Genomic DNA, 20,426 nt, shown 5'->3' with positions numbered 1-20,426 from the left:
CCCCTCTCTCTCTCTCTCTCTCCGCCCTCTCTCTCTCTCTCTCTCTCTCTCTCTCTCTCTCTCCGCCCCCCCTCTCTCTCTCTCTCTCCGCCCCCCCCCCTCTCTCTCTCTCTCTCTCTCTCTCTCTCTCCGCCCCCCCCCCCCCCCTCTCTCTCTCTCTCTCTCTCTCTCTCTCTCTGCCCCCTCTCTCTCTCTCTCTCTCTCTCTCTCTCTGCCCTCTCTCTCTCTCTCTCTCTCTCTCTCTCCGCCCTCTCTCCTCTCTCTCTCTCTCTCTCCGCCCTCTCTCTCTCTCTCTCTCTGTCTCTCTCTCTCTCCGCCCTCTCTCTCTCTCTCTCTCTCTGTCTCTCTCTCCGCCCTCTCTCTCTCTCTCTCTCTCTCTCTCTCTCTCCTCTCTTTCCCCCCTCCCCCCCATTTATTTTGATGATCATTCCTTCCTATGTAGGTTGGGCTCAACAAAATATTTTCGCATTTGGAATAGAATGTTGGTGACTGAAATTTCGTACATAGACCTCGCCGCGACGAAAAACATCTTTGTTTTAATGACTTCCATCCCAACTCGCGTATCATATCTGCCACACTCTCTCCTCTATTACATGATAATACATAACAAGCTGCCCGTTTTTGCACCCTTTCGATGTTCTCTGTCAGTCCCACCTGGTAAGGATCCCACACCGCGCAGCAATATTCTAACAGAGGACTAATGAGTGTAGTGCAAGCTGTCTCTTTAGTGGACTTGTTGCATCTTCCAAGTGTCCAGCCAATGAAACGCAACCTTTGGCATGCCTTCCCCACAATATTATCTATGTGGTCTTTCCAACAGAAGTTGTTTGTGAATTTGACACCCAGGTACTTAGTTGAATTGACAGCCCTGAGAATTGTACTATTTATCGAGTAATCGAATTCCAACGGATTTCTTTTGGAACTCGTGTGGATCACCTCACACTTTTCGTTATTTAGCGTCAACTGCCACCTGCCACACCATACAGCAATCTTTTCTGAATCGCTTTGCAACTGATACTGGTCTTCGGATGACTTTACTAGTTGGTAAATGACAGCATCATCTGCGAAAAAGCTAAGAGAACTGCTCAGATTGTCACCCAGGTCATTTATATAGATCAGAAACAGCAGAGGTCCCAGGACGCTTCCCTGGGGAACACCTGATACCACTTCAGTTTTACTCGATTTGCCGTCTATTACTACGAACTGCGACCTTCCTGACAGGAAAGCACGAATCCAGTTGCACAACTGATACGATACCCCATAGGCCTGCAGCTTGATTAGAAGTCGCTTGTGAGGAACGGTGTCAAAAGCTTTCCGGAAATCCAGAAATACGGTATCAACCTGAGATCCCCTGTCGATAGCGGCCATTACTTCGTGCAAATAAAGAGCTAGCTGCGTTGCAGAAGAACGATGTTTTCTGAAACCATGCTGATTACGTATCAATAGATAGTTCCCTTCGAGGTGATTCATAATGTTTGAATACAGTATATACTCCAAAACCCTACTGCAAACCGACGTCAATGATATAGGTCTGTAGTTCGATGGATTACTCCTACTACCATTCTTAAACACTGGTGCGACCTGCGCAATTTTCCAATCTGTAGGTACAGAACTATCAGTGAGCAAGCGGTTGTATATGATTGCTAAGTAGGGAGCTATTGTATCAGCGTAATCTGAAAGGAACCCAATCTGTATACAATCTGGACCTGAAGACTTGCCCGTATCAAGTGATTTGAGTTGCTTCACAACCCCTAAGGTATCTACTTCTAAGAAACTCAAGATAGCGGCTGTTCATGTTTCAAATTCTAGAATATTCCATTCATCTTCCCTGGTGAAGGAATTTCGGAAAACTGCGTTCAATAACTCCGCTTTAGCGGCACAGTCATCGGTAACAGTACCATCGGCATTGCGCAGCGAAGGTATTGACTGCGTCTTGCCACGTGTGTACTTTACATACGACCAGAATTTCTTCGGATTTTCTACCAAATTTCGAGACAATGTTTCGTTGTGGAACCTATTAAAGGCATCTTGCTTGAAGTCAGTGCCAAATTTCACACGTCTGTAAATTTTAGCCAATCTTCGGGATTTCGCGTTCTTCTGAACTTCGCATGCTTTCTCCGTTGCCTCTGCAACAGCGTTCGGACCTGTTTTGTGTACCATGGGGGATCAGTTCCATCTCTTACCAATTTATGAGGTATGAATCTCTCAGTTGCTGTTGCTACTATATCTTTGAATTTGAACCACATCTCGTCTACATTTACATAGTCAGTTCGGAAGGAATGGAGATTGTCTCTTAGGAAGGCTTCTAGTGACACTTTATCCGCTTTTTTAAATAAAATTATTTTGCGTTTGTTTCTGGTGGATTTGGAAGAAACGGTATTGAGCCTAGCTACAACGACCTTGTGATCGCTAATCCCTGTATCAGTCATGATGCTCTCTATTAGCTCTGGATTGTTTATGGCTAAGAGGTCAAGTGTGTTTTCGCAACCATTATAATTCGCGTGGGTTCGTGGACTAACTGCTAGAAATAATTTTTGGAGAAAGCATTTAGGACAATCTCGGAAGATGTTTTCTGCCTACCACTGGTTTTGAACAAGTATTTTTGCCAACATATCGAGGTAAGGTTGAAGTCCCCACCAACTATAGCCATATGAGTGGGTTAGTTATTTGTTAAGAGACTCAAATTTTCTCTGAACTGTTCAGCAACTATATCATCAGAGTCTGGAGGTCGGTAGAAGGAGCCAATTATTAACTTAGTTCAGCTGTTAAGTATAACCTCCACCCATAGCAATTCGCATGGAGTATTTACTTCGACTTCACTACAAAATAAACCACTACTGACAGACACAAACACTCCACCACCAATTCTGCCTAATCTATCTTTCCTGAACACTGTCTGAGACTTCGTAAAAATTTCTGCCGAACTTATTTCAGGCTTTAGCCAGCTTTCTGCACCTATAACAGATTTCAGCTTCTGTGCTTTCTATTAGCGCTTGTAGCTCAGGGACTTTCCCAGCACAACTACAACAATTTACAACTACAATTCTGACAGTTCCTTGATCCAAGCACGTCCTTGATCCAAGCACGTCCTGTATTTGCCATGCACCCTTTGAGATTGCAGCCCACCCTGTACTTTCCTGAGGCCTTCTAACCTAAAAAGCAGCCCAACCACACAGCTGCCGCTACCCGTGTAGCTGCCAGCTGAGGGTAGTGAACTCCTGACCTGTTCAACAGAACCCAAAACTCCACCACCCTATGGCGCAAGTCAAGGGATCTGCAGCCAACACGGTCGCAAAACCGTCTGAGCCTCTGATTCAGACCCTCCACCCGGCTCTGCACCAAATGTCCGCAGTCTGTTCTGTCAACGATGCTGCAGATGGTGAGCTCTGCCTTCATCTCGTGAGCAAGACCGGCAACCTTCACCAAATAGATAGCCGCTGGAATCCAGAGAGAATTTCCTCAGATCCAAAGTGACACACGTCATTAGTGCCAACATGTGCCACCACCTGCAGCTGGCTGCACCCTGTGCTCTCCGTGGCATCCGGAAGGACCCTTTCCACATCAGGAATGACTCCATCTGGAATGCACACGGAGTGCACACTGGATTTCTTCCCCTCCTTAGCCGCCATATCCCTAAGGGGCCCCATTACGTGACTAACATTGGAGCTCCCAACTACCAATAAGCCCACCGATCTGGGGACAGACGGGACGAGGTAGACATCCCCGTGATACCCAAGACCGGCTCCCCACAATGGTACCCATTGGCAACAGCCTCAAGCTACGTGACCGTAGTCAGTGCCGCTTGCAGCAGTGAGCGAAGGGATGCCAACTCAGCTGTCATCCGAACACAGCAATCACAGTCCCTGTCCATTCCAATTGATGTTGAACAACAGTTACTGAAACACAAGTCCGTGCCTAGATAACACAAGGGAAACACGCAAAGAATGTATGAACTAACCTGTACAAATGCCTAACGACTTCGCTACAATCTGCCTGAATTTACGATTACAGTAACTAAAACTCGAAATTACACCTCCTACACGAAATTCACACACAATTTAAGTAAGAATCTACGAAGTAAACACTAAAGCGCGATGCTACAACTCTCAAATACTATAATACGCCCGAAATTTATGAATTAAACAATGCAAGTATCCATAAACATGCAAAGAAATTTAAGAATTAAACTATGTAACAAATAAGTAAGCTAAGACTATACGACTTGCTGCTGGCAGCTGCTTATCCAATGGCGGCAGGGAGAAGTAATTGTTAATCTTGTTACATGCCTCTGTGTCACAGTGCTATAACAGATGTGGAACTATGATATGTGATGGGTATTTTGTAGAGTTCCCAGTCATTATTCACCGTAGTATTTACATCATTACTGACATCCTGCTTTCGCTGTATGTCATTCTGTATGATTTTCATCCAGTACAAATGACATAAATTTTAATTGTTTCCTAAAGAGCAGGCACTGAAAATACATGGTGTAAATAGCATTAAATTTGGTAAATTTTGCTAATAATGTGTGGAATGCCATATTAATTTCATTAATGAACAAAAAGTCCTCTTGTTTATGGGTTTACAGCTGGAAGATTATTTGCATCTATTTATTACTTGAGCTTAATTTAGAAATGTTGCCGCACTCATAAATAAAGTTCATATGTGGGAGTACGACCACCCGATAAAGCATGCCATAGTGCCTTTGAAATCAGAGTGGATTATGTGACAGGAATAGAAAGAGAAAGTATGCCAAATAAATACTACACAATGGCTGATAGCAAAATAAGAGACAATAGAACTGATTTGGATGCATTCTGACACTCACTCTTCCCAATTGATAAGAATCTCTGTAAAGTTGGATGATACTCATGAGAAGGGAATAGGGAGACCTGTCATATACACACAGAAGTTAGCTAGCAGTTATAATTCACAGAATGTGTCCTTCTTTCAGTCCATTGAAGATCCATTGGGAATATCGTGGTCCACTGATTTTATCAAGGAGGATCCTGAATTAAATTTGGAAATGAATATAACTGGGAATATTGTAAGTATTTACATGTCTGATATATTGCCTGTAGTCAAGTAATAAGTCTTTTGTTAAATTTGTAGAGTAAAAGATGCATTGCAGTGAAATGGAGAGATTGTCAGTTTTTTGGAACTTGTTGCTGTTCATAATTGTAGAGTATTCTTGTACTTCTGCACTTGACTCATTTCACCTGTTATGTGCTGACTGTTTTAAATAGAAATGGAAGGGGATTGGTGACTGGTAGAATTTTGTTTTATGTAGCCCTTGTTCGTATCAACTATATTGTATAATGGCTGTCTGCAATGGTCGCAAAATTTACATTTAGGTGAAGTGTAGGTTCTAATAGTGTAGGTCATTTGAGAAATATTCCTCCTTTCAATAACTTCTGATAAATGCAGTTCAAAAGATCATTGGCTGTTGCTATCTTTTGTGTGAATATTATTCTTACATTTGACCTAAAAAAATTTTGGGTTATGAAAAAGAGAGATAAAATTTGTATGTTGTAGATCAGCCCTGATACGTTGGCCACAACCTGTATATATTGTGGCAGCTTCTGTGGTGCCTGTTGTATTATAAAATTTTCAGTAATAGAATAACTCTGTATATGGCTTTTGGTGAATGATAGTACATAGATGAAGCCATGTACGACCTTGTCATTAGTCCTGGCAGATCTAAAGAAGAAAGATAAATTTTTTACATATGATTTATGACCTTGGTAAGGTAAAGAGATGCTCAAATTGATAAATATGTCACAGGAATGAAACTAGACAATGATCAGGGAACATTTAACATGCAATTGCAGAAGGTTAGGTACTGGCTCGCTCTTGATCTCCTTGTTCATAAACAAACTTGTTGCAGTTGCAAAGCAATCTTCAGGCACAAAATGTTGGCTTCTTCAACACAGAAATGTGTGGTGATGATACAAGCATACAGGTCAAGGAACCAAACGATCATGCTAGGGACAGCTCACATTATGTAAAGGAATGTAGCTGATTCACAGGTAACAGGCCAAGACTTTGACACCGAGACTCATGTTATGCCATTTTAAGCAAATTAAAGGGATGCATTGGCATCACAAGTAGACAGGTCAGTAAGTGAAACAGTAGTACTGTTGTTCCACAAGAAGGGTTTTACAGAAATGAAAATGCCACACATAGTAGTCAGGGATGTGCAAATAAGGAGCTAGGCCAAAACAACGATCTGTACAGTGTCCTAGGGCATACCTGTAGTTGTCAGAGTGGCTGGATTGTAGTTGGTGACCATTTACCATGAAAATACAAAAGGCCATACTGGCCTTCGTATGCAGTCAAAGAGATCACAGGTCAAACAAGATGTCTCCATGGCACCAGGGCCAGAGGTTCAGGGATAGTGTCCACTGCATGGAGTGCTGCTCCCGTAGCAAGTGTGTAGAACAGTGTGTTTCTGGTTGTGTGGTCTGGAAAACCATGTCATGTGGTTGGCACTGAAATTACTGATGTGTAAACCCCCCCCCCCCACTTGTTGCTTTGAAAATATGTAACTTAGATTAAATAGTGGTAGACACCTGAGCAAATCTACAAATAGGATGTGTGATGATAACAGTGATCCTGAGTGGCACATGCAGTTTTGCAGTGAACATCTTAGCTCTGTCAGCTAGTGACATGCAGTGTTTGTGGTCTCAGGAGCATAAAATGCTAGGGCTTAATGATGCAGAAAAATAGGGCTGACCATTTTGATACTGGCACATGGCCAACAATATTCTGTATTAATTGTGGAATTTGGAACTTTTTTTAGGTAATTGCATGAGACGCTAGAGCAAGCTAGCAAGATAGCAAAGTAATACTTTGCTGGAGAAGCAATTAAGTGATAGGCTGCCACATCTGTCATTGGTAGGTTCAAACAGTACATAGGTGTTATGGAGATGCTTCAGAAACTCAAATGAGAACTTCCAGAAGGAAGGTAATGTTCTTTGGAGGAACACTATGGAGAAAATTTAGAGAATTGCCATTTGAACCTGATTGCTGAACAATTTTGTTGTTTCCAACATACATTGCACATAAGGACTATGATGATAAAATTTGAGAAATCGGGGCTGATATGGAGGCACATAGACAGTCTTTTTCCCTCAGATTTGCGAGTGGAATGGGAATGAAAATGACCAGCAGGGTTATGGTGTACCCTTCCCAATGCGCCATTAGCTGGATAGCGGAGTATCGATGTATGTGGAGATACTAGGTAAAATAAGTAGCTCACAAATGTAGTAGGAGCAACAGTGATATTTTTCATAGTAAATGTACATTAACATACATACAAAATCATCCATTAGCAGTTTCCATAATTAGCAGTGTCAGTAGATTAGCACTAGTCACAAATAGCTTGTTGTCAGTTTACTTCAGAGGTAAATTTCCTGTGGGAGCTTCTGCCTTAAGATTTGCAGACTGGCTCACCCCACTTCCATCCACATCTTCATTTATGGAATGCAATGTGTAAATCAAGGAATGAACAAATGAATAACATTCACACCCCATCTCTAGCCAGAGCAAAGGTTACAGTGTTGAAAGCAAATTTAATTTTATGGAAAAATTTCTGAAACATTCAATAAGACGCAACCCATCAAGACAAATTATCATATTTTACTGAAAGAAACTATACCTGTATAAGCAATTCTTCAGGATGTTTAAAATCATCAGATTTCACAAAGCTATAATATTGTAATAAATAAAGGTACAGAATTGGTGTCGGATTTTTACTTCTATATATGCCTGCAAATCCTTTATTTACAAAGGAACCATATGATCTTCCCATTGCTTACAATTCATGTGTGTGCACATCTGATATTAAGGTGGTTTTCACAGCTGTGTTTAGGATCAGATTCATCATTTACTGATCACAAAAATCAAAATTCTTTTCAACACATTTAAGCAGCCATGTTATAGACTTCATCCATGCATTTGCAAGCATGTCAGTTTAAGAAACTCACTGCTGTTCGCATGTAGTATCATAGTTCATCCAATGATGTTGGAAGAGGAGGCACATACATGGAGCCTTTCACAAACTCCCGCCAGTAAAAGAGATAGCATACTGAGAGATGAAGCAAATTTCCAGCTCAGGTCTGCAGCATCTTTAGCTGATCAATCCCTCAGGAGCTAACTGTTCAGAAGGGCTCTTTTGTGCAGGTTCCAATGCAGTGGTACACAATTCATATGAGCAATTATATTTCTGATAATTTTTCATCTGTTCTGTTTTTGGTCGCTCTGTTTTTTTCTAATATTGTCAACTTTCTTCAGTTTGTTACAGAATTCCCTTCTCTTCAGATTCAGTTCAGTGCCAATCCCACTAAATTGTTCATCACATCCCATAAGTGTGATAATAAATCATGATCACTACCAACAAACTTCCTGTCCCATGTTGCACAGCACATTACCCTTATTAATGTTGCAGCTACCAGTTCAAGTCATCCCTTGAAGACTCATTTTGTAACATCTAATGTAATTAGAAACAACCTGCTACTGGAAGAAGTAGACATTACTGTACACACACAAAATGATACATACTGCATACAATTCCTTGGTGTCTGCTTGGGTTTCAATTGAAATGGTGTCAAGAAAATGGTAAACTTCTCAAGTTGATCCCCTCAGCATTGCTCACCTTGAGGCAATTGTGATAGCATCTCTTGGAGTTTTGACTTGTTTTTGGAAATATCTTCTGGGACATCCAACTGCAAATAAATAAAATTTTTGTTACTTAATGTAAAAGCCAATAGGGTGTCCCATAGTGACACGTAGGTGCAGGATCCCCTAGGTCAGTGAAGAGGTTTATGCGAGGTGTTCAGTTGTCAACATCACATCATTTGTACTACAAGCTTGTATAGGATAAATACTAATTTGTTTATAGCTGCCATGTCCTATAAGATTATCATATAGGGTAGTACTGAGTGAAAGCATGCTAGGAAACATTTCTGCAAGTTGACACTCTGGAAGAACACTCTTTAATTGCAAGGCAGAGAGATATGAGCTGTTTGGTTAACTCATTCTCATGCTGGTGCTTCCTTAATTTAATATCCATCCAAATGCCCAAGAACTTAACTCATAGATCCTCATCCAGTGCCTGTAATTGATATCTCCTTGTATCTGTAAGTCATTTGGATTTGTTTGGAATTGCATCATGTGTGCTTTTGTAAGTCTAAAGGTTGAATTTTTATTCTGTTGCCTGTAAACCAGTTGCAAGCATGATCCATTATTCTTCTGGCTGTTTTTAGTATGAGTGTGTTTGCTGGTTAACAGTGTACTTGTCATTTGCAAGCATTGCAGATTTTGAAGAAGGCATCTCCAATGGTTTTAGCACAACATATATGTAGGTGAGGATAAATCAAATGCTGAACCCTGTGGGACATTGTATGTATTGTTTCCCCATTGTGTATTCAGTTTTCCTCCCAAGGCATCATTTATTACTACGACCCAGTTTTTTGTTGCTAAGCTAAGATTCAGTTCTTGTAAGTGTAGTTCTTTTAACACCATAACAGTGTAGTTTCCCGACTAAAGGGAGATGAAGGTTGTAATGTGATGCCAATAAGGTTTCTCCACTTCTACTGCATATTTCAGTCATGCTGTAAAGTCAGCATAATATTTTAGTTATTAGATTGTTGCAATCATTACAAGAGTAGTTCCTGCTTCCATCAGCAGATGATTCTTGTGACTGATTTGACCATTCATCTGATGAAACTGATGTCTGGTCAAGTATACACTTCCTGACTGAGTCTGATGTATCTAATTTCAATGGTCACCTACCCCCCCCCCCCCCCCAGTTTTTTCAGCTACTGTTAAGAAATTGTTTTCATGGCCTGATATTATCTCAGTTTTTCCTAAATATTAGGCTGGTGCATAAGTTGATAGCACTTTCATTTTGCATGTTGGTATTTCCTGTTGCTGAGGGTTTATTTATCGATTGTCATTTTTTATTTGTAGTTCACTGTTGCTCTTTGAATCTACGTATTGTCATTTTGTCATTTGAATATAGTAAGTGGAACTGTGGCCACTAGATAGTGGAGTGCCAAGTGGAGAAAGAGGAGCATTGTTGGGTTCTATGTAGGTGTAAAAGCAATGGAGGCAGCCAGAAACATTTGCATCCTGTTTGTGTTTAATACCATTGGACAGAGCTGTTCAAGAAAATTGTTTTTTCATTCTGGGGAGAATTGTTTTGCCATTAGTGACTTACCTTCAAGGTTTGATGGCGATCATTTAAATGCATTAATTCACAATTATCCATGTCACTGTACTTCAGAACTGGCAAATTCGATGAACTGTGATCATTTCATGACCTTCTGATATTTGTGTGCAATGGATAAGGCTCAAAAATAGGGTGTGTGGATACCACATGCACTAAACCAAAATCACAAAAATGGATGGCCATATGCACATTCTAGCTTGCCTTTAATCAGTTGTATGTGAACAACACTAATCATTCCTGCCCTGTATCATTATGCTGATCAGAAATGGTGGCTTAGTGCTAAAATAAGGAAAAGAAAGGAATGGTTGAGCCCAAACAAAGCATCAACAAAAAGCATCCACAAAAGATAATGTACATTCTGTGTGGTTTACTATGAATTGCATCCTTGCGATGTAACCACTGATTACTACTGACATTTACTGTCAACAGCTGAGACTGGTTGCAGATGCTGTACATGAACAATGACCAGGAAGACACTGCTCAAGGAAAACGCCTGCCCACAATCTGCTAGACTGACAAAAAACCGTACACAGGAGTTGGGTGTTGGTCATTGCACACCCACCTTATTTAACTGATCTTGCACCCTCAGATTTTCTCCTTTTCTGCTCTCAATTGAACAGCCTTAAAGGAACTTCCTTTCCTGATGAAAATGCGCTCAGAGCCTTGCTTAATGAGTTCTTCGCCTTAAAACCAGGTGACTTCTACAGTTACAGAATGAAAGTAATCACAGCATTCAGAGACTGTTGTAAATAGTGAAGGAGAATATTTTGTTGATTATTTAAGTTTCTTTTATTTGTATCTGTTATATATTAAAATTAGGGAAAGTGCCATGAACAGTATACCAACCAAATAATTGCTGCAAAAGGGTACATATGCCTTATCTTTTTTCATTTTACTGCTAAACTGTGTTTCCTTTCATCTCTGTCTAACCAGTATGTATAATGTTTAAAATAATACTTGGTCTGTTAAGCCCAGTGTCTCAATAGAGATGTTAGTATTATACATATCTTTTGCAACACAGTTAAATCAATAGATATGTGCTAAGTCTTCAATGATGAATCATATCATCTTTAATTGTCAAGTTTATAAAGAATTTAATATTTTCTCAAAATAATTCTGATCCCCCAGTAAGGTTATGGCTGAGTAAATGACAGAAGATTTTTAATTTCTTGTCACAAAATGTGCTCTGTTGAGAGGTTAATGTAACATATGCATGGTTGTTTCTCAGGACATTTGAGTAGTGGTGTCAGGGTCAGCTGTGTTGTGACAGTTATCCAACATAAAAGCTAATTACTCTTGTTCTGAGGTATTGGTTTAAATAATTTTAATGAACAACCCAAAGGGTGCATTGAAATATTATCAAAAAATGAGCATAGCTTCTAATACTAATTATGTATGAAAAAATTCAATGAAGAATTGACAGAATCTGTAAATTAGTTATTAAATTTGTTTACTTCAGTGTAGAAATGACTGAAGCACTAAATATCCACCAATTGATGTTGGATGTTGGAAATAATTTGAATTTGTTGTATAATCAGTAGGCCTGGTAGCTGCAGTGGATAAAGATACAATTATTTCTTAATGGAATACAACAGTATACTTACTCATTAATGGTCAGTTGAATCAAAAGTAGAATTCAGCTGAGGAAAGAGTGGTTCCAAGTTTCCTCTTGGACAATCACACACATGAAAAATGAGTTTCATTAATTGTTATAGTAACATTTCCTTTTCGAAATGATTGATGTGTTCACACAGTTGGCTGTGTGGAATTAAAGGTCACTCCTGAAAGAATTTTTTAAAATTATATTTAAGTCAGAAATTGTTTGAATTGCACCCTTCCTTTAAAATACAAATACATATGGAATGGGTTACATTAGGCATGCAGTAATTGTATCTAAAACTTGTAATCTTGAAGATGAAAGTCAAAAACTAATTGCATTTTGGACACCATAGATTCTATACATGGCTCGCACAAATAGCGTCATACATAGTGCAATTTTGGATACTCTAAGAAACTAAAAATATCCATAAATCATATGATTTAAACACACAAGTCTTTGTTTTTCATTATATTACATTTTCTTCTTAAAAAAAAAAAAAGATTCATGTTGCAACACAGTTGTATGTCCCAATTCTAAACACATAAGAAATATCTGTTGCTTTTTAAATAATCATTGGTTGATTTATTAATGTTCAGATTTGTTCAGTTCCAACAAGAAGTGCTGTCACTTTTGTATTGTGTGAAAAAATTTTAGCCTGTGGAATGGGTTTCAAAAACATTTCCATAGCTTCTGCATTTTCAGAGATGCCATAGATATTGTTTTATACCTATCTTATTTAAAATTTCTACAGTGACAAACAATCCAGGATTTATCAGATCAACATGCACATCTTTGCCAGCATCTGTTGCAATTGTCTTCATCTGCAGCATTTGATCCCCGCAAGAACCACTTTCCACCGGAATACCCAGCATCCTTAGATATGAGTAGTAGTTTGGTTTTTTCAACCTTCAGGATTGTTGGGTCAACAGTATTATGATAGTGTAAGGTAAAAAATAATAGTAGTTTTGAATATGAGCAAAAAGTTAGACCTGAACATAATTTATGCTCACTCTGTTGTCCAGAAACCATCTTCCAGTACCATAAAACATGGTTTTACCTTGAATCTGAGTTTGTGCACATTCATAAAAATCAGCCAGCATACCATTTTCTGTGTTTCATCTGGTTCCACACTCCTCTCCTCATTGTACCACCAATAGCATCTGTCACAACTTCACCATTACATGCAGTAAAGAATAGCAGTCCATTTCCACTTAAAAAACTTTCGAACACAAACTGGATATCGTGTACTTGTTTTCAAATAGGTAGGTACAGCCATCTCAAAAAAATTGTCAAATTTTTTGGAGACATGAGATCATCATCTTTACATCAGCTATTATTTATGTGACAACACAGCAACAGAAACTGTTTCATGTGGTAGATCTCATTGGTGATGGTGGCATGATAAAATATTCCTGCAGCATTCAGGTGCAACCTGTGAAGACTGTACTTGTGCATTTGATGAATAAGCACTTCAACTTTTGTCTTCATTAATCAAAGAAACATTATCTACAAAGTCTGTCTGTAGATTTCCAGATTTGAGATCCATTTTGCACATATCCCTAATTCAGCAGATTGTGAGTTTTTCATGAAGCAGTGAAATGTTAAATATAAAATTTATTAATATCTGATACATCATCAGTGATTGTACCATTAACTACTTTATATTTTTGTTGCCTGTCAACATCAATCAATTTTTCCATTTTACTTCTTTGTCAGTGAACTTCATTATTTAATATGAAGTGAAGTTTAGGAGTTACAGCTTTTACACTTTTTACACGAGTTCATAGTATACATGAATTAACAGTAAACCACATGTTCCAGTAATTCCTTACCTCAAGAAAAAACGCTCTTGCCAGTGCATTCACCAGATAGTTGGCATGACACCTACATACATACAACGAGGTGTATTCAAAACCAACAAAATGTGTAATGAATGAAAGTATTTTTTATTTGCCCCATTTCTTTGTCTGCATCACATTGTTTATAAGCTCCCTGAGGTGAAAATACTATGTAGTGTTTTTGCAGCACTTTGTGCATCTTAGTCTTCGGATCTTTAAATAATTAAGTATCCCATCTGTCAGGTGCTTGACAGATTCTCATCTCTGTTGTAAAAAAATTAAACTGTTTGCTTCTGTTTTTCTCAAACATTGTTATTCAGTTTGTGTAGTTAATGTTTCTTACACATTATGGAAGTTGTTGCACTTTAACAATTATTTTGTTTGTTACTGCATATTTCCATGTTGGGCTCGTGGATGTAACTATCTTTTTACTGATTTTCCTGAAGTTTATGCAGATTAGTATGAACCTAAATAGGGTTCTGATTGTTACACTCCAGTGACAAGAGTGGTTTTGCATTTACTTTCTTTGTACATACTCTTCACAACTTTCTTCCTCTTTTCCTTTATTTTAAAACTAGACATTTGCTAAGTTGCGCTCTCTCTCTCTCTCTCTCTCTCTCTCTCTCTCTCTCTCTCTCTCTCTCTCTCTCTCTCTCTCTCTCTCTCACTCTCTCTCTCAAACTTACTATCCATTATCTTTAACAAAAAGCTAGTATTAATAATGTGTAACAATGCACCAGCCTTCATATACTGATGTATTACTCTGTAACTTATTCAGCAAATGAAACTTTTATTGTTTCATCCACAAAATAATTCCCCCATAAATTCTCTTCTTTACAGTACACATTTTTAAAAACTTGTTTAGGTTGAAGTTAACTAACAAAAAATGTAAACTTGGTTCCTGACCTACCTTCTGTGTAGTAAGAATCGTTGACGTTAAATTCTTCTTTGGATATCACAACTTAATCAGTATTTTTGGTTGCAAATCTGGCAGCAAACATGAAGAATTTAAACTTAAAATGCCTGTAACACTGTAGCCAAACTAAATGTATTTTGTAACATGGTGTATGCAGTTTAAATCAGCACACAGGAAGTGTCATAATGATCAGTAAGTTAGGTATGGTATGTTAAGACAGTCTTCATATCATTGTAACCTCTACTTGTAAGTTTCAAAAAATAGATGTGAGAAATTATTTACGTTTTTCCTCCCCAGACAGGAAAATAGATACTACAGCTAAACCATGATGCAAAAAACGAAGATAAGGTTCAGAAAATTATATTTTACTCTTGTGCTTACATTTTGGAATGGCTCAAAACTACAAATTGGTGAGACAAAATGGCTGGCCACAACTTAACTTCAGGAGGTGAAATAGCTAGTACTGACAATGCACGCACACAAAAGTACAAGCAACTTCCTTAGCTCTGGGAATGATTAGTTCCTTCATCTGGAAAGAGGAAGGTTAGGAAAGGAGGACAGGTCACTGATACCCAAAGAGTGTCACTCACAAGGAAACATCATCAATTGGGCCTTATATTTTAGAGAGAACAAAAGCACTCCATATTTTATGGAGTAAGACACACTTTTATCTTCAAAAAATTTCCTACAACATTCAGGTGTGTCTTTTACGCAAAATGTAAAAATGTCCATTATTTGATGTAAAATTCCTGCCAGGCTTAAAAAACAGGCCATATATTCAATGCTGTTGGGAACCTATCTCTATCTGGCAACACTGGATTCAACTGGCAGCAGCAGTGCACCGATGTGATGAACATGAGTTGTGGAGCTTCACAAGCTTACTAACACTGTCCCCCTCCTGCCCTACCATCACAAACCCAGAACATTGTCTAGCCTATGATGTGTCACTGCAGTCTACAGTGCCAGTGAACTTGAACTGAAAGTCATTTGTATTATCGGTAACAGAAGAGTATTTTCTTTAGTAGTTTCCTAATAGAAAAAAGAGGTTTCATATGATGTGTGCTATAAATTGAAGGTAATAGCATATGCAGAACAATATGGAAACAGAGCAGCTGAGTGGCATTTTGGTCCTTCTCCACCAGAAAGAACCATTCATGATTGGTTTGCTAGTAAGGAAGAACTGAAAATAATGAGGAAGACTGTGCAAATTGAGGACTGAATGCAAAATGGCCAAAACTACTGTTATCCAAAATTAAAGCAACAAACAACACCACCCCTGTCCTGCGTTTAGTTCACGAAACAGTCCTACATACTGTCAACCAGATGTCTGTATGATCGTGTTTTGCACGGAAGATGGCATTCCCGTCAACTGACAACTATGCCAATGATGTCAGGGCATGTATGAAATGAGGTAGTGTTTGTTGGGTAACCCCACATCCACAATAACCATGTACACAGCTACAGACAGTGCAATATGACACAGAGAAAATGCCTACCAGACTTGGCAGTGGAGGGCCGTAGGAAGAAAGGAAGCAGGACAGTAAAAAATTAATGTGGGCTGATGGATTTGTGTGAATTGTTCCAGTGTTTCTTGGACGGGGCGACAGCTCAGAGAGACTGAAACTGTATCCCAAAGTCCAGAGCAGGGCTGACCATGTGTGACTTCAGAAGAGAGCACCGTTATTTGGCTGCAAGGTCACAACAGACTGCCTTAGAACTGCACGGCAACTGGCATATGAGTTTGCATCATCCACGGGACATGTTGTATCAAAGTAAACTGTGTGCATATGGCTTTGGCAGAGTGGCCTTCATTGTTGGAGACCTGCTGTATGTCTAGCACTGACACATCTTCACAGAAGTCAGCATCTAGAGTGAACAGACAGCTTGCTTGTGACTCAGGGCAGGCTGCCCTGTCTTGCATTCATTTTTGGTGGACCCCATGCTGCATTCCAGGATGTCACTCTGTGTGTCACAGGCATGTGGCATAGGCTGTGATAGTGGGACAAGAATCATGTAGTATACAAACCGCTGAGTACTTCAGCACTCCAGTTTGTTTCTTTAGGGTTTAAGGCATGTGTTATAAATAGTATTCTGGTGGCAAGTGATGAAAAGCTTCTGTCTTTCCACTAGCATGTTGCAGGATTGTCTGTTGCTATACTATGCACAGCTGGCTCTGCTTTGCAAAGCAAGTTGGCCATGTTTTGCTTCGCAATGCATAACACCCTCACTCGTCTGCAGCTGGCTCTGTTTCAACTCTTTTCTGCTCTGGCATATTCTTTTACCATTGACGCCGGCCGCGGTGGTCTCGCGGTTCTAGGCGTGCAGTCCGGAACCATGCGGCTGCTACGGTCGCAGGTTCGAATCCTGCCACGGGCATGGATGTGTGTGATGTCCTTAGGTTAGTTAGGTTTAAGTAGTTCTAAGTTCTAGGGGACTAATGACCACAGCAGTTGAGTCCCATGGTGCTCAGAGCCATTTGAACCATTTTACCATTGACGGTCGATACACTACATTGACCTTTTTATCAAGACTGTCTGTCGGGTTGACCAAACTATACTATCCATTACATCAGTGTTACTGGTGACCATTATTTCCAGCGTTATTTTCCCTCTTAAGTATCGTTCTAACAATTAGTTACCTGAACCTTTTCACTGAATCTTATACATTTCCATAGGGCCCCTTGCCCTGCACCTTAACTGGAACACCATGGTACTAATTTCATTACTATGCTTCTTGCACAGTCATTTCTTACTCTCTACTCCTCACTAAAAAGCGAAAATAAATCAATTATTCTTCATATTATGTCACTGTGCATTCTGCTTCTTTTATGATTCGATTATCCAATGAGGTGGAATCTGAATAATGGCTGGGTCCGAACTTGGTGGTATTCTTTGTTTTTTATGTACCAGAACAACACCCGGCTCAACAGAACGAGTGCTGCTGTGGTGGTTAGTATGACAATAGTCAGTGTTGTCTCTTTCCAGTGCTGATTTTTCACAATATGAATTTACACGCTGCATAAGGTTTCCAGGGAGATTGGAACCGTCCTGCTGATTCAGAAGTGTTTTTATAGATCACATTAGTTCTGGCTCTAGAGTTTGATATAAGCTGCTCAGATTTGTGGCATGTGGCACTTCCATGGGCTCCTTTGGCCAGTACAAATGTGGCTGGGAAATACTCAAGTGAGTTATCCCTGCAGCTGCGGTGGACAGGCAGAAAGTAGGCCCCATTATGTTGAATACTGTTCCATTTAATAAGAAAGCATTCACCTTTCATTCTACCCTCCTTGATGTACCCCTCCATTTCTTGCAACAACTATCTGCTACTACCATGTTCTCAAAGCTAGGGTACAATCCATGTGCCTTGACCTGCTGAAAGTACGATTCTGGCTGGACCACATTTTAATTGCATTTTCTTTCCTCCTTTGCCCCATTAGCAACAGGAATCCTGCCCCACTCATATTACCATATGTGGACAGACCATGATTTTCTCTCTGTGGCATTTTTGTATCTTTGCTTCCTCCATTTCTACATATCTTCCTTCATCTTTTGCAGTTAATGACAGTCGCTGAGTTTTTACTCTTACAAATTTCTTCAGTGTTCCCCTTGTGACGAGCTATGCATGAATTATGTAGCACTCATGATGTTCTTGTTTCCCTGCTACTGTTACAGAAGTGGAAATAGAAACTTTTCTTCCATCAATTCTCAATGATGCTGTGGCTACTCCAAATTAAAGGGCAAGTCTTTGTGCTCAGTTTCTGAAACCACCCTCATCTTCAGTAACAGTTCCTTCTGTACTTTCCTTAGACCCTTTAAATACTGCCGTTCTTGCAACAAATTTACCTCTAGCTGAAACACTATCTTCTATGGACTGCAACCATTTTAATAATTACTTCCCTATTCAAGACCTTTACTTGGGTTTCAAGTTCCCTGATATTCTGAGTAATATATAATACTGCTGCTTTTCCACTTCAGCTATCTGCATTTCCATGCTTCTTCTCAGTTTTGTATATAAGTCCAAAATCTTATTTGCTTAGCCTTACTGTTCATTGTGTCAACGTATTGGGAATGATTCTTTAACCCCAACAACCATTTTAATGCCACATGATCTGTTATTACTCTAAATGTTTTACTATACAGATAAAATTTGAAATATGTGAGTCCGCAAATAAGGTTAGCATCCCATTCTCCATTTTGGAATAATTTCATTCTTCAGAATTCAGTTCCCTTGAGCATAAGCTACTGAATGTTCTGCACATTCCACCTCTTCTGATAAGACACAGCCTGTTGCATGGTAATCATGCATCACATAATAAAACAAATTTGCTATTAAAATTAGGAAACAGCACAATTGGACTCAATTTTAAAGCTTCTTTTAACTCCTCAAAAGCATGCTGGCACTGTTCTGACCATACAAACTTGGTACCCTTCTTTTAACAATTGTGTAGCCTTCTGGCAATATTGGCATATCCTTTTATCAACCACTGGTAATAGTTCACAAGTCGAGAATGATTGCGACTCTTTTACAGATGAAGGTACAGGAAATTCCCATACAGCTGTAATTAATCTTGGGTCTGTCTTAACTCCATCTTGTGGTATGTCCTCGGTATGCTATCTAACCCATTGCAAAATCACATTTTTCTGTACTCAGTGTTCACTTCACTGCTTTTAACCTTAGGAATACTTCCCTTAATCGCTGCATATGCTATTTGATATCACTTCTATAGACAATTATTTCACGAAGATACACAGAGCTTTGCCATAGTTTCAGACTTCTGGGTATTGCGTCCAACAATCTCTGAAATGTTACAGGTGCATTTTTAATGTGGATGGCATCCGTCTGATTAGGTAGTCATCCCAGGGTGCCTGAAATTCTGTTTTGTCAGTCCTGTGGTGCAGGCTCTATCTGGTGATACTCACTCTTCAAATCCATTGTTAAAAATATTAGCATAGCTCTAAATTATCCATAACTTCTGTTATGTTTGGGAAAGAGTAGGCATCCATTACGGTTTTCACATTTAGGTGTCTGTAATCAAACATATTTTTTGCACAACTATTCCTGCCCACTGTCGACGTTACATTCTTCAATTATTCCGTCTTTCAGCTGTTGATTGATTAATAACTCCAAAAGTGGGTGCAAGTACCTAGCTATTCTGTATGGCTTGTGGTAGACTGAAGATTTATTTCCTATAGGTATGTAGTGTTGTGTAATAAGTGTACCTGATAATGGTCCTTTTGGAAAAAATAAATCACTGAATTCCAGAAGTAGTTCTGTCATCTGTTCCCTATTGCTTCCCTCTAGATGTTTCACTTTTGGTCCTCATACAGCTTCAGTGATGTCTGGCAGTTCTCCATGGCTGACTCCCCCACATGTCCCATCCTTCTTCCTCCAAGATATTAGCAATTAACAAATGGTTTGTTAATCATATGCCCTATGTGCTGAAATGGTACATAGAAACAGATATGTGCATGATATGTCTGTTAAATGAACAACCCACCTGATCTAATACTTCATTCTCTTCTAATGGTTCCATCACACACAAAATTTGTACCAGCAAGCTAGACTCAACAGTGACACAAAGTAATTTCCAGGACCCTTAGATACATAATCATGCGAATAAAGTCTTGCTATGAGTGTTCATGGTTTAATTTATTCACCTTTCGCAGCACTCTCCTTGGCACCTCTCTACCTTGACTTAACCTAACTGAACCATTTTTCTGCCACTTTCCACCCTGTGTAGCTGGTAGTTAATTATGGCACAATGCTGATAAAAGAAATCTAATCCCAGAATCATGTCATAGGCCTCAATTTAGTGTGCCACAATCTGTAATTAATGTT

At 39.3% G+C, this 20,426-nt stretch overlaps 1 protein-coding gene across 6 annotated transcripts in view; it reads left to right on the top strand.

Annotated features, from left to right (window-relative positions):
• The window catches only part of LOC126213561 (zinc finger protein 708-like), a 451,089-nt gene that overhangs the window by 361,934 nt on the left and 68,729 nt on the right, over positions 1-20,426 (top strand). For all 6 annotated transcript variants that reach the window (XM_049941393.1, XM_049941396.1, XM_049941394.1 and 3 more), the window contains one exon: positions 4,955-5,047. In XM_049941393.1, coding sequence (XP_049797350.1) covers positions 4,955-5,047 — 93 coding nt within the window. The remainder of the gene's footprint in view (positions 1-4,954; positions 5,048-20,426) is intronic.

This window comes from Schistocerca nitens, chromosome 11 (assembly GCF_023898315.1).
Source record: "Schistocerca nitens isolate TAMUIC-IGC-003100 chromosome 11, iqSchNite1.1, whole genome shotgun sequence".
In the NCBI taxonomy this organism is placed as follows: domain Eukaryota; kingdom Metazoa; phylum Arthropoda; class Insecta; order Orthoptera; family Acrididae; genus Schistocerca; species Schistocerca nitens.
This window is presented reverse-complemented; position numbering and strand designations above follow the sequence as displayed.